At 32.8% G+C, this 14970-nt stretch overlaps 3 protein-coding genes across 3 annotated transcripts; 1 reads left to right on the forward strand and 2 right to left on the reverse strand.

The window, feature by feature from the left end:
• Positions 1 to 1708: 1708 nt before the first annotated feature.
• Positions 1709 to 2362, reverse strand: LOC133846077 (uncharacterized). The gene is made up of 3 exons (XM_062280818.1): positions 2297 to 2362; positions 1922 to 2239; positions 1709 to 1861 (listed from the first exon to the last, which is right to left on the reverse strand). Exons 1-3 carry the CDS (start codon positions 2360 to 2362, stop codon positions 1709 to 1711), a joined length of 537 nt encoding a protein of 178 aa, XP_062136802.1.
• Positions 2363 to 2795: 433 nt separating this feature from the next.
• LOC133840661 (uncharacterized) lies at positions 2796 to 3586 on the reverse strand. The gene is made up of 3 exons (XM_062272613.1): positions 3463 to 3586; positions 3088 to 3405; positions 2796 to 2948 (listed from the first exon to the last, which is right to left on the reverse strand). The coding sequence occupies exons 1-3, from the start codon at positions 3526 to 3528 to the stop codon at positions 2796 to 2798; spliced, it is 537 nt and encodes a 178-aa protein (XP_062128597.1). The 5' UTR covers positions 3529 to 3586.
• A 4672-nt stretch (positions 3587 to 8258) lies between these two features.
• On the forward strand, positions 8259 to 14321 carry LOC133846080 (uncharacterized). The gene is made up of 8 exons (XM_062280821.1): positions 8259 to 8483; positions 8545 to 9055; positions 9118 to 9754; positions 9817 to 9975; positions 12477 to 12744; positions 12804 to 13311; positions 13373 to 14009; positions 14072 to 14321. Exons 1-8 carry the CDS (start codon positions 8281 to 8283, stop codon positions 14233 to 14235), a joined length of 3087 nt encoding a protein of 1028 aa, XP_062136805.1. The 5' UTR covers positions 8259 to 8280; the 3' UTR covers positions 14236 to 14321.
• Positions 14322 to 14970: the final 649 nt, after the last annotated feature.

Genomic DNA, 14970 nt, shown 5'->3' on the forward strand with positions numbered 1-14970 from the left:
TTTTAATTTTACACAATAAAAGTAAACAACAATTTTCCTCTTCTTTATTTATAAACATTAGAAGTGGTTTTTATGTTGATCGTAGTTAAATTGTTAAAGAAATGTAATGTATATTTGATTAACTGGTGTTATGTTACCAAATTTTTTAATAAATGAATTTTTCTTTGCAAATATAGAAACGTTCGGTTAATTTTGAAGTTGTAAATAGGTTTTTAAAATGAAAAGCGAACGATTCCATCATCAGCAAGAAATTTAGCAGCGTGTTTCCTAACTCATCGAGCCATTTATAAAAACTGCACTGCATTTGAATAGAGAAACTCAAAGACGCTTTTTAATATTATGAAATGGCAAGAAACACTATAGAAATGAGTTCCTCTTGTGAACTTATAAGCATTTAACAGGAGTGATATCTATCTTCCAGTCACAAAGATTAGGTAAATAAAAAAACAAATAAATTCGGTTTTGTCGAGCTCAATTCACAAATTTCTATGAAAACTTTAATCTTCATTTGCTTATTTCTAGATATGAAAGTGCATTACAATTAAACATTTCATTAGATATATTGCATAAGATCAAGACTTTCATAAACTATACCAAATTCTCTTTAAATGTAAAGTAAAAGCTTGTCAAAGCAATTGGCTTTTTATTAACATCCCACGTTATATTCATTAAATATTCGCCAGTAGGAAAGGTATGGGGTAAAAGAGTGTGTCTAAGATAGAATCCTTTAACGATCGTGTGGCCCTAATTTTGTAAATTCAAATTATAAATAAGAATTTATTTTAATTTAAGAATATAATTCAATATCTTACTTACTGTATAGGGACAGGAATGGTTAAAGTTGGAAAATTCTTTGAATTGATTGTATATTATTGCTACAAGTGGATTATAAGACTTTTTCAGAAATCGGCAAACATCCACATCAGTATTAAGTATCCAAGGCTTATATCCATTTGCCTTTTTGAATGAGTCAGCTTTAGCTCTGATTTCATTCGCACTGACAAGAAGTGTTGCATTGTAATTAAATGCCGTTATATTACGACTAACAGCTTTCAAACGACATTGGTTTATAATATAACGCGATTCATCCAAACTTTTACAGACTACATTGGAAAATTTGAATTCAATTGCCTCCTGCAAAGGTCATAATTATTCACTAGTTAATATAAACTTACATCAGTTAACATACATAAAATGTGAGTTGATAGGTTGTCCAAGTATAAAATACCACTAGCATAATAGAAGGAGCTTTCATGGTGACTGCCCATAAAATGAGCTTCAAACATTCCGCTTGGTTTATTTTAATAATATTATAATGATGTCTCTGAATTGAATTGAGATGCTATCGGCGTTTTTTGTTTGTATATTTTTTATACGCTGCGCATAGGGTAGAAGGTTATTATAACTTTGTTGCTCTAGAAAATGTTTGTAACAGGCAAAATGAAGAATATATACTCTTTATAAAGTATATATATTCTTGATCAGCGTTTCCGTACTATTTTTCTTTTTTTGAAGATGAGTAGCAGTTATCTCACCACACTCAACTGTACCTCTCTTAACAAACATATACTTAATACTCAAATACTTAATACTACTATTAATCATACATGATATTATCTTCATCCTTACTTAATTACAAGATTTAATTATCAATCGATTAGAAAACTTTTTCTCGCATGTAGAAATGGGTGTTAACAAATTTATTATATTACAAATCCTCTACATAAGTGAAATATATTTTAGTTATAAATTGTGGTCGTTTATCAAAAAACCATATTAGCGATAATAAGTAATCGCCAGATGGGATAGCATGCGGCAGAAACGTCCATCTTAGGTAAAATCCATCGATTATTTGAGGACCCTACAAATGATCATTATATTGTATTACTGGAATTGGGTAAAAGTCACATAAAATACGTACCATATAAGGACACGAGTGATTAAAGTTGGTAAATTCCTTAAACAGATTGAAAACAATTTTCGCGAAAGGATTATACTGTGTCTTCACAAATCGGCAGACATCAAGATGGAAGTTAAATAGCCAAGGCTTGTATCCATTCGCTTTTTTCAACATTTGGACTTGTATTCCAATATGGTTGGCTGGATGTAAAACTGTACTGTTCACATTCATTGTATTTACAGTTCGGTTTACAGCTTTTAGCCGACATTTGTGTATAACAAACCAAGACTGGTTGTAGCTCTCACAAATTACGTTCGTGAATTTAAATTCAATTGCTTCCTGTGAAAAAATATAAATTAATTTAAAATTTACTGAGTAACTTACCATTTTCCTTACATTGTAGGATAGCTTGAAAGCTATCCATAGATAGAGAACTCCAAAAATAATATTTGTGGTGCGCATTTTAACTACTGGCGAATAAACTGACGGTACTCAAGTCTATATATAACACTTAATAATAACATTTAAATCTTAAAAGCTTTTTCTGCTTCAATAGACTTTGCTTTTTAATATCAAAGCACTTAATTTGTACTCAACCGACTGTTGATCTACAAAAATGAATTACTCATACAAATATTTCTATTGTATGTATGTATATGATATCCAAAAGATGGATATTTATTTACGATTTACAAATAATCACTTCTTAATAATTAAATATACCGTATTTTGTGATAAATATATTATATAATTTTATATTATATTTGCTCATCCAAATTCATTTACTATTGACTTTTAAGTACCACAACATAAATTAAAGATTCTTAAATATATATGAAATATAAAAATATATAACATATTATAAATATTTGTATTTTTTATTTAATTTTTAAGTTTACAAATCTTCCATATAAATGAAATATAATTTCGTTATAAATTGTGGTCTATTGTCAAAATACCATGTCATGGATAATAAGTAATTGCCAGATGGAATGGCATGCGGCAATGATTTCGGCCTCAGGTAAAATCCTTCGACTATTTGATGACCCTGTTAATAACCATTGTATTGTTTTTACAATCACAAACATATATTAATACCCTGTACCAATAATTAACAAACATAAATTGCGATTGAGTTATTCATAAAATTGTATTGGTTCAGGGTATAATTCACGTAAAATACTTGCCACATAGGGACAGGAATGGTTAATGTTGGAAAACTCCTTAAAAAGACCGAAAACAATTTTTGCAAAAGGATTATACTGTGTCTTGATAAACCTGCACGCATCAAGATGGATATTAAATAGCCAAGGCTTGTACCCATTAGCCCGTTTAAACATTTGCAGTTGTACTCCAATACGATAAGCTGGATGTAAAATTGTACCATTTACATTCATTGTATTAACTGTTCGATTTACAGCTTTTAGCCGACATTTGTGTATAATGAACCAAGACTCGTTGTAGCTCTCACAAATTGCGTTCGTGAATTTAAATTCAATTGCTTCCTGTGAAAAAATATTATTTAATTCACAATTTATTGAGTAACTTACCATTTTCCTTACATTGTAGGATAGCCTGAAAGCTATCCATAGGTAGAGAACTCCAAAAATAATAATTGTGTTGCGCATTTTAACTACTGGCGAATAAACTGAAGGTACTCAATCCAAGTCTATATATAACACTTAATAATGTCATTTAATTCTTAAAAGCTTTTTCTGCTTCAATAGACTTTACTTTTTAATATCAAAGCATTTAATTTGTACTCAAACGAATGTTGCTCTACAACAATGAATTACTCATACAAATATTTCTATTGTATATATATGATATCCAGAAGATGGATATTTATTTACGATTTACAGACAAGTAACTGACATCTTTATTTAAAAATGAATTCGTTGAGCTTATCGCTCAATTCTTTATTTGCTAGTTTTGCAATCGGAACTTCAAATAATTGATCAATATTTCAGATGGATAGTATCATTCAGATGCTGCTGGCAGTAGATACGTATTTCAACTTTCAATAACTATTTATCTCTGAGCACTAAAGGTTCTACAAATAATCACATCTTAATAATTCAACAAACCGTATTCTGTGATAAATATATTATATAATTTTATATTACATTGGCTCATTCAAATTCATTTACTATTGACTTTTAAGTATTCTTAAATATATATAAATTCTAAAAATATAAAACATATTATAAATATTTGTATTTTTTATTTAATTTTTAAGTTTACAAATCTTCCATATAAATGAAATATAATTTCGTTATAAATTGTGGTCTATTGTCAAAATACCACGTCATGGATAATAAGTAATTGCCAGATGGAATTGCATGCGGCAATAATTTCGGCCTCAAGTAAAATCCTTCGACTATTTGATGACCCTGTTAATAACCATTGTATTGTATTTGCAATCACAAGCATATGTTAATACCCTGCACCAATAAATTACAAACAAATTACAAACTTAAGTTGCGATTGAGTTATTTATAAAATTGTATTGGTTCAGGGTATAATTCACGTAAAATACTTGCCACATAGGGACAGGAATGGTTAAAGTTGGAAAACTCCTTAAAAAGACCGAAAACTACTTTTGCAAAAGGATTATACTGTGACTTGACAAACCTGCACGCATCAAGATGGATATTAATTAGCCAAGGCTTGTACCCATTAGCTCTTTTAAACATTTGCAGTTGTACTCCAATACGATAAGCTGGATGTAAAATTGTACCATTTAAATTCATTGTATTAACTGTTCGATTTACAGCTTTTAGCAGACATTTGTGTATAATGAACCAAGACTCGTTGTAGGTCTCACAAATTGCGTTCGTGAATTTAAATTCAACTGCTTCCTGTGAAAAATATTAATTAATTAAAAATTTATTGAGTATTTTACAATTTTCCTTACATTGTGGGATAGCCTGAAAGCTATCCATAGATAGAGAACTCCAAAAATAATAATTGTGCTGCGCATTTTAACTACTGGCGAATAAACTGAGGGTACTCAATCCAAGTCTATATATAACACTTAATAATGACATTAAATTCTTAAAAGCTTTTTCTGCATCAATAGACCTCATTTGTTAATATGAAAAAATTAATATAATATATATATATTTAACCGAACGTTGATCCAAACAAAAATCGAGCCAAATCACTTACATTTAGAGATATTATGTACTTTTATATTCTATGTTGAAGAAATCCAAGATTACAACATTTTGCTAGCATGAAATAAATTGGCAAAAATGTGTTATCACATATATAGTATAATCAATCAGCATTCAATTGACTTATTACTACAGATCCCAACAATGATTAAATGGGAAATACCCTGTACTTGAATTGCTATCGCTTCCGCGGGGAGGCATTGTGATATAATGATGCGATTAAAAGATATTGTCCAAAACTTGACGTTAAGATAATAGTATACGAATATGAAATTAATATAAACTTATGTATGCCCTTCTATAAATTCAGTAAAACCTTTTCACGAAAATATAAATGTTTGTATACTGAATTCCAGCATGTTTAATACAACCCTTACCTAGCCAACGTATATTTCATATTATTATTATTATTATTATTTTTTTGATAACTCTATAATCCAAAAAATGTTACCGTGTAGTAATCTTTTTTGCTCTCTAAAAAACAGAAAGAGAGCACAAAATTTTACCGTGTAGTAAACTCTTGTGCTCTCTCTGTTTTTTTATATCATGAGTGTGGAGATAGCTCAACAGCTTAGCGGTAGCCAATCAAAAAAGCGAGGCATAATTATTTGTATTCACTAGATACTATCTACAAAATCTTTAAAAATACTCTTCAAATTTTAAGGGACTTCAGATTTCTTTCTTCTTTTGTATAATAGACAATTGCTGGATATGACAGGTATTCTCGAAAGAGAATCTCTTATGTCCTATCTGAGTTTTATACAGCCACACGACAGCCAGTCAACTTTTGGTTGAACATTTGAAGCTGCTTACCAATATGATAGGCTGGATCAATTTAAATGCAATGTGTTGACTATTCGATTCCCAGCCTTAAGCAGACATTTGTGTATAAGAAACCAGGATTTATTGCAACTCTCACATTTTTAGTTTGAGAATAAATGGCTTTCTTTGAAAGAATATTCATTAGTTAAAATTTAGTTCATTATTTACTTCCGTATTTTAAGATAGGTTGAAAGCTATTACCAAATTAAGCGCAAAAAGAATTAGAGTGTTGCGCATTTTAACTATTGGCTACTAAAATGTGGGAGTCAATCCAAGTCTATATATAAAATTTAATACTAAATATTTGATACTCTTAAAATCAAGCTTTTTCTGAAACAATAGAGCTTAGCTGTTACTATGGAAACAATTAATATGTATTCTACCGAAAGAAACATAAGTTTATTCCTATTTGGAGATTTTACATATTTTTAAATGTATCCATAATTTAAAAAAAAAGTTACAACTATTTACAGTAAGCCATCATATCAATCAGTCGAGCTCATTTCGCTTATCGCTGAAATGTGTATTTGTTATTTGTATGTAATCAAAAGAATTACAATTAGAAATATTGTGTATTTTCTTATTTTATATAGTAGAAATGGAAAATTGCAACATTTTGCTTGCATGAAATGAATTGGCAAAAAAGTGTTATCACAAATATAATCAATTAGCTTTCAATTCACTTTTTACTACATATCCACAACAATGATTAACTGGAAAATACCCTGTACTTGAATTGCTATTGCTAGCACAGGGGAGGCAATGTGAAAAATTGAAACGATTGAATGACATTGTCCAAAACTTGACGTTAAGATAATCAGTTTACGAATATGAAATTAGTAAAAAAACATATTTAGGCCCTTCTAAAAATTCAATGAAACCTCTTTAAGAAACTAGTAATGGGTGTATAATGAATTCTAGCATGTTTAATAAAACCTTTACCTATCCAACGAATATTTAATAAGCACGTGCTGCATTTCATCAGCCAAATTATTATCAGTTGGTTGATAACTTTATAATCGCACAAATATTACCGTGTAGTAAACTTTTGTGCTCTCTCTCTGTTTTTTATATCACGAGTGCGGAGATAGCTCGACAGCTTATTGGTAGCCAATCAAAACAGCGGGTGATATTTACTTATATTCTCTAGATACTTTCTACAAAATCTTAGAAAATACTCTACAAATTTTAAATTACTTTTCAAATTTCCTTCCTTTTTTATATAATTGAAAATTGAAGGTTACAATATGACAATTATTTTCAAAAGAGAATGTCCTGAGTCCTATCTGAGTTTTAAACAGCCACACGACTGCCAGTTGTCTTTATCTTTTTAAGTTTTCCATTTAATTTTTAGTATTATTTTATTACTCTCCGAAGCACCGGCACATATTTTTTTAAAGCGCTTAAAATATCAACGAGGGAAGCACATGCAAGACACCTTGTTCTTAACCTTTACTTCTGCTCAAATGCGCAACTTGCTTGGTCTAATAAACGAGAGCCTCGCTGAGAGCATAGCTGGGAATAACTAGTGAGGTAACTGGTCCTCTTCGAAGTCGTTAAGCCTCTTATATGTTTGCAGGTTAACAAGTATTAGAAATTCATGTATTTAAATTGAAAGAAATTTTAAAATATATTGTAATACAATATTTGACCAAAAGGGAAGAAAAAGACACAAAATTGCCGCTTATTCTATATCACAGAAAACACGAAATCATATATGTATAATTTCAAGGCTTTGCTATGTAGTTCATTTCCAGATTTGCAATGAACAGTATAAAATATACATTTAAAAAGCTTCATTACAAGTATGTAGATATGAAAGATAATGCTCTCATAATAATATTGACGTATTATATCCCTAATGACGTTAATAATAAAAAAAACTTAACGCAAAGAACTTTGCTTCCTAAACAATCGGTCCCTATTTAACAAACTAAAATATGAATGAACCGTTGCGTCAGGAAAACGTTTTTTGCTACCACTAATACCACTTACTATAATACCAACGCATATTCAACATGGTGGGTATATTAGTTCTTAATATAGTTCGATGTTCATTTATAAATGTTAACAAAACCGGTTAGAATGCACCAATCAATTTCGCTATTACGTGGTGCAATGACGTACAATAAAATATAAATTTATATTTTGCAAGATACTAAGGAGCACATGCTGTGGGACTTTCAGTCTTGCCTACCCAACATTATTCAGCAAAATTTGTGCTTGAAAGGTTTTACCTTTATCTATCGATGCTTTTACTGATAATTCTTAAAGCTGTACATATAGTCGGACTATAAAAGCAAGCCCTCTGCCTACCTACAATTCAGTTCCAGCTGAACAGTTCGCGTAATAACTAGAAAATCGTTAAGAACAATTAAAATGGAAATACTTACTATATTGTCTGTGGTGGGGGTTTTGCTTTTGCTTTACAAATTGATAACTGCAAACCATAATGTATTCGAAAAGCGAGGATTGCCTTATGAAAAACCCTTGCCAATTGTGGGTAATAACCTGGACCTAGTCCTGGAAAGGGGCTCATTTCAGAAGGTCCTATCTGAGTTCTATGCCCGCAATAGAGAACAGTAAGCACTTTTACTTATTTAATTCAAATTTGAAAATTTCTAAAGTGATTAAATATTTTAGCAAACTAGCTGGCTTCTTCAGCTTTCTTACACCGATTATTATTTTGATTGATCCTGAGGTTATAAAGAAAGTTACCGTCAAGGACTTTGATCACTTTCCCAATCACCAAACGATTTTCCCAAAGAAAGAACGCCTGGTGCACGAAATGATGAGCTCCTTAACCGATCAGAAATGGAAAAATGTACGGAACACTCTGTCGCCTTCCTTCACCGCATCCAAGATGCGGACCATGTTTCCCCTGATGAACGAATGTATTGCTGAGTGCATGGAACACCTGGACAAGAAGGGCAAGACAACTGGCAAGACTGGCGGAGGCTTCGAATTGGAGATGAAGGAATTGTGCAACCGAATGTCCAATGACATTATAGCTTCGACTGCTTTCGGTCTGAAAGTCAACTCCTACAAATCACCCAAAAATGATTTCTATGAAATTGGTAAATCGATTATCTTCCTAAGAGGGGTGCCATTCTACAAATTCATGTTGGCGCAGTCATTGCCCTGGCTAGCTGACGTAAGTAAATCTATTAATTTTGTAGAATAACATCTTTTTAAGATGGCAATTTTATATTTCAGTTACTGAGTGTCAAAGTTCTACCTCCGAAGAGCATTAATTATTTTTCCAAACTTGTCATTGACACGATGAAATATCGCGAGGAAAACAATATCGTCAGGCCGGATATGATTCAAATGCTTATGGAAACCAAGAAGGAGGTTGGAAAAGATTTTACTGAGGATGAGCTTGTGGCTCAGTGTTTCGTTTTCTTCTTTGCGGCTTTCGAAAACAACTCTTTATCAGTTTGCACAACAGCTTTTGAGTTGCTTCAGAATCCGGATGTGCAGCAGAAACTTTATGAAGAGGTGAAAGAGACCCATGATGCGCTGAATGGGGAGCCACTTAGCTATGAAGTGGTCATGAAGATGAAATACATGGACATGGTCTTGTCGGAATCCCTGAGAAAGTGGGCTTTGGCCCCGATCACTGATCGTATTTGTTCCAAGGATTATACACTGCGCGATGACGATGGTTCTACGCTGTTTCAGTTCAAGAAAGGTGACAGAATATTTGTGCCAATTGCTGGTATTCAATTGGATGAGCAATACTTCCCCAATCCTCATAAATTCGATCCTGAACGCTTCAACGAAGAAAACAAAGATAAAATTATACCTTATACTTACATTCCCTTCGGCTCAGGACCACGTCTCTGCATTGGTGAGCTTTTATAATTTAACTAAATAATATTTATAATAATTATTTTTTTACTTACGATGCAGGTAATCGTTACGCCCTGATGACAGCAAAGTCCATGCTCTTTAATTTGGTGCTGAAGTATAAAATCGAGCGATCTCCCAAGACATCGAAGGATATGTTGAGCGATTCGGTTGGATTCCAGTTGGGACCCAAGAATGGTTACTGGGTGCATCTTGTGCCTCGATAAACTTAAAAAAAAGCCAACAATTGTGAAGATGTCGATGACAATTAGTATGGGGTTTATTCACATATAGACTTTATCAGCTTGAAGACTGATTAAGATACTTATATGTTACCTATACTAAAATTCAGCTGCCAACCTATTGCTTGGTAATACAAAACAATAGCTGTCTGGTAAAAGATTATAATAAGTATATAATAAAATAAGTAATTGGTGGATTAGGTTATATTAAATCGGAAATAAATGCATTTATAAAGCAATCATTCAAAACTTGAATTATATTTTATTATTATAAAGAGCTGCAAATTGTTTTGTTTGCCGACATTAAATTTGAGCATGTCATGGACTTTAAATGTACTTGCTTCTCCCCTATAATCAACTCAACTTGTCTGCTGGCGACACATGACAAGAGCAGTTTGTAAATTTCTAAATTCGAAATGTGCCAGTCAAACTCCAGCAACGAAGCAGTCGAGTAAACGTCCATCTTTCGATGGGCAGCTAAGCAAACCGACTAAATATTTAATTACACACATTTTGCTACAACGCTCGGGGCTAATTTGCTGTGTTAACTGTTTACGTTTACGTTTGCCAACTCCAACTTTGTATTAGGTTTGTCTTTGTGCTATTGCCTATTCAAGACGTATTCCATGTGGTAGGTATCGGTCAATATGCTAAAATATTCAAACCGTAAATGTTGAGCGGTTTCTTGACTAGTTTTATTTGTTTTGTTTCGGCAGAAGTTTATGTCATAGTTTTAGAGTCAATAATATGAATAGCACAACTTAAGCTTAAAGTTCTCAGAGATTACATCAGCGTGAAAATTGAAAGAAAGGCCAACTAGAATCAGGTTTTGATGAATGTCATATTCCAACTGCAATTCAATTAATCATATGAATAGAACAAGCGCTCCCACTTGTCTCAAGATCATTGGCCTTATATGAATGCTTTAAGCTATATACAAACTATCCCCAAAAGTTGACTATAATGTGATAGTCCTCCTATCTATATAGCACATTAGCAACTTTCTGTTTGGCAACAATAACTGGTTATCAATCAATACACAATTGAAATTTTAGAAACTGACCTATCTTAATTTAATTTGCAAAAAGCTATTGACCATTGCATCAGCCATTTATTTTATCTGTAGCTAGTAAAAAAATTACTATTATCGTAAAATCGTTCTTTCTTTTTTCTTATCGGTGAACCTCTTTTGTTTTGGAGCACCTCTTGAACTCAAAACATTAAAAGCTTCAAGTGGTATATTGTCAGAGGACTTAATTGCAAGGTACTAAACTAATTTTAGATTTATGTGGATATTTCTTTATAGCTTTACATATACAATTACAATGTGGATGTAAATGTTATTACATTGTTTTACATTTAATAGATAATAAAGTTATTATTTATTTTATCTAAACTCAATCGTTATTGCGTAGATAATCAAGTAATTTCCCCGCCAATTAAAGGGTCTTAGGCGTAGGTGATTCTGAGAATTCTTAACGCGTAAAATGAATTTATATTTAAACAAACTAATGTGTACATACAGCGAATTTAAATGAGTGTTCTCAATTTTGTGTTGTCAACAATCAACAGAGAGTTTCATATATGAGAGAGCAACTCTCTCGATCTCGTAATTTATTTAACTAGCAGCAATTGATCAATTTGTGAGAACGACGATTTGTTGCTCTTTACCAAACTATTTTAAATGCTAGTAGCTGATAAAACAAGTGGGACATTTAAAATTTTGAAATCAATAAATTTGCTATCGTATAGTAGTAAAATAAAACATATTTCAAATGTACTGATTTATTATCAATTATAAGTACTTCAAGAGGTTGGAGCACTTGAGTCACGTGGGAAAAGCTATGGCTCAGTCATTGCATAGTCATTTATGACCTATACATACGATTTAAATTAAATTTAGCTATGCTCAACAATGATTAAGGCCATAACTTACCAAGGATAAAAAGTATCATAAATTAACCATTCTGATACCCTTTAGCAACAGTGTATTGCAAACAAATAAATATAATTGCAAATTTTTAATTTTGTATAATATATTTTTCAATTATATTGATATGAATTGATTGATATCTTCAATAAAATGCCTGTCAAATGATTCAGAAATAGTAGCAAACACTCTTATCTATATTTGACACTACACAAAGAGTATAAGATAGTCGAAAAGTTCTGATTGGCTCTTTCAAATAGAGCTTTGAAAACATTGTGCGAGAGTGCGTTCTGCCGGCAGAATAAAGTAACATTTGGAAACAACAAAGTATCAACAAATTCTAAACAGGTTTTTTTTGTTGTTGCCTCGATCTTGAGACTAGGCGATTCAAGTGCGCACATTATCGCGACAAACCCAATCTACAAACGAATAGATAAAGGTATATAATGGATGTACATATATGGATGTACATATGTTTCATGTTTGAAAGCACAGAGAGCCGACGTATAAAAGCGGGTTAGCTCATTTAATGAAATTCAGTTCGATTTGAGCATTCTGTTTGGAATCAGTTATTATTGCCGCACTTTTCAAGGTCATATTCAATTTAACGAATATGGATCTGTTTATTGTTTTACCCATTGTGGGCCTGCTTTTCCTATGGGCCTACAAATGGTTAACTGCTGGCCATGATGAATTTATTAAGCGTGGATTGCCATTCGAGAAACCATATCCTCTGGTTGGCAATAACCTTGATATCTTTCTTGCCAGATGTTCGTTTCAAAAGCTTATGGCAGAGTTCTATGCACGCACAAGGCAACAGTGAGTAAAGTCAAATGTATGCTTAGTAACTAAAAATTAAATATAGATTCATATCACAGCAAACTCGTGGGCCTCTTCAACTTTCGCACTCCGGTTATTCAATTGAACGATCCAGAGATTATTAAGAAAATAACCATCAAGGATTTTGATCACTTTCCGAATCATCAAGTCTTCTTCAGCACCAAGGAGCGCCTTGTCAATGATATGTTGAGCATAATGAAGGATCAACGATGGAAGCACATGAGAAACACTCTGACTCCAGTATTTACAGCTGCTAAAATGCGCACCATGTTCAGCCTGATGAACGAGAGTTTTGCCGAGTGTATGGATCATCTGAAGGAGAAGGGAACAGCTGCCAAGTCAGGCGAAGGTTTCGAGGTGGAGATGAAGGAAGTTTGCAACCGATTGTCGAATGATTTGATTGCAACAACAGCATTCGGTTTAAAGGTTAGCTCTTATAAGGAGCCCAACAATGAGTTCTTCAAGATTGGTCAATCTATTGCCTTCTTCCGTGGCAAGGCTATATACAAATTTTTACTGTCAGCCACTTTACCTCAACTTTTCAAGGTAAGACAGCTCCTAAAGTATGCGATAACTTTAATTGCTACATTTCTAATTTTCGCAACAGTTTTTGGGATTCAGTGTCTTCGATCCGAGTAAGACCGATTATTTCATACGCCTCGTTGTCGATACCATGAAGCAGCGGGAGGAGAACAACATTGTGAGGCCAGACATGATTCAGTTGCTTATGGAAGCTAAGAAGGAGTCAACGGAAAATTGGACTGATGATGAGCTGGTTGCTCAATGCTTCATCTTCTTCTTTGCTGCATTCGAGAATAATGCCAGTCTCATTTGCACCACATCTTACGAGTTGCTATTGAATCCAGATGTGCAACAAAAACTCTACGAGGAAATCAAAGAAGTTCATGAATCACTGAAGGGTCAGCCACTTAATTACGATGCTGTCATGAAGATGAAATACATGGACATGGTTGTCTCAGAATCTTTGAGAAAGTGGGCATTGGCTGCTGCTACCGATCGCTTGTGCTCCAAGGATTACACTCTCAAGGATGACGATGGCAACGTCATCTTTGAGTTTAAGCAAGGCGACCGCATTAACATTCCCATTGGTGGTCTGCATTGGGATGATCGTTACTTCCCCAATCCGGCGAAGTTTGATCCAGAGCGTTTCAGTGACGAAAACAAAGACAACATCGTGCCATATACGTATCTACCCTTTGGAGCGGGTCCTCGCAATTGCATTGGTAAGTCCATAGAATAGTTTTTAATCGGAATGCATTATTTTTAATACTACTTTTCGATGCAGGCAATCGCTATGCTCTGATGCAGGCCAAGGCTATGATATACAATCTGTTGCTAAAGTACAGAATCGAACGTTCACCCAAGACAGTCAAGGATCTGATGAGCGACTCCCGCGGCTTCCAATTGACTCCTCAGAGTGGTTACTGGGTGCATCTGGTGCCCAGATAAAAGCTTCACTTTCCCCACAGAAAAAAAGACAATTTGTTGAATTCTTTGATTTTTACGTTAAAATACACATATATGTATATATATAATTTTATTTTTGATTATGTTTCCATATACACTGACTTTAATTTTAATGATACAACTTAGAGGATAGTCGAGATGATAAACATAAATTACAAGTACACACTATAAGTCATCATATGTATGCGTTCCATGCATTGCTCAAAACATCGTAAACTTCGTATTTGTTATAGGCTTAAGCAAAACTTTCAACACAAAATCTCATTTTTAGTGCGCTGTGCTTTCGAGCAATAAATTTTATTACAAAACTTTCAAAACATTCTTGACACATGCCTTTATATAACTCTTTCACTTTCACGCTTGGCGAAAGCTGAAAATTACATAAATCCGAAAAACAAAAGAACCTCTCTGCAAAAGCTGCTCAACAAACGAAAAAAGAAACCGCAAAACAAACCGAAAAGATATCTTTTTTGCTTTGAATATAGATTTGTGATCTATACATATATATATTTATCTATGTAAATTGTAACTGGGTGACAGTTTTTGGAAGTTCGTTCTGTGTGTATTTATACTATATATGTTAGATAAAAGTTATTGCACATTTGCGAAGCGAAGACTTTCGCTCTCTTTTTTTCGTTGGTTTCTTAATGATTTCTTGGACATTTACAAATTCTTTTGTTGGCAGTTTGTTGTTGTTTTCGATTTAGCTTTAACTCA

This window comes from Drosophila sulfurigaster, chromosome 3 (assembly GCF_023558435.1).
Source record: "Drosophila sulfurigaster albostrigata strain 15112-1811.04 chromosome 3, ASM2355843v2, whole genome shotgun sequence".
NCBI classification, from domain to species: Eukaryota; Metazoa; Arthropoda; class Insecta; order Diptera; family Drosophilidae; genus Drosophila; species Drosophila sulfurigaster.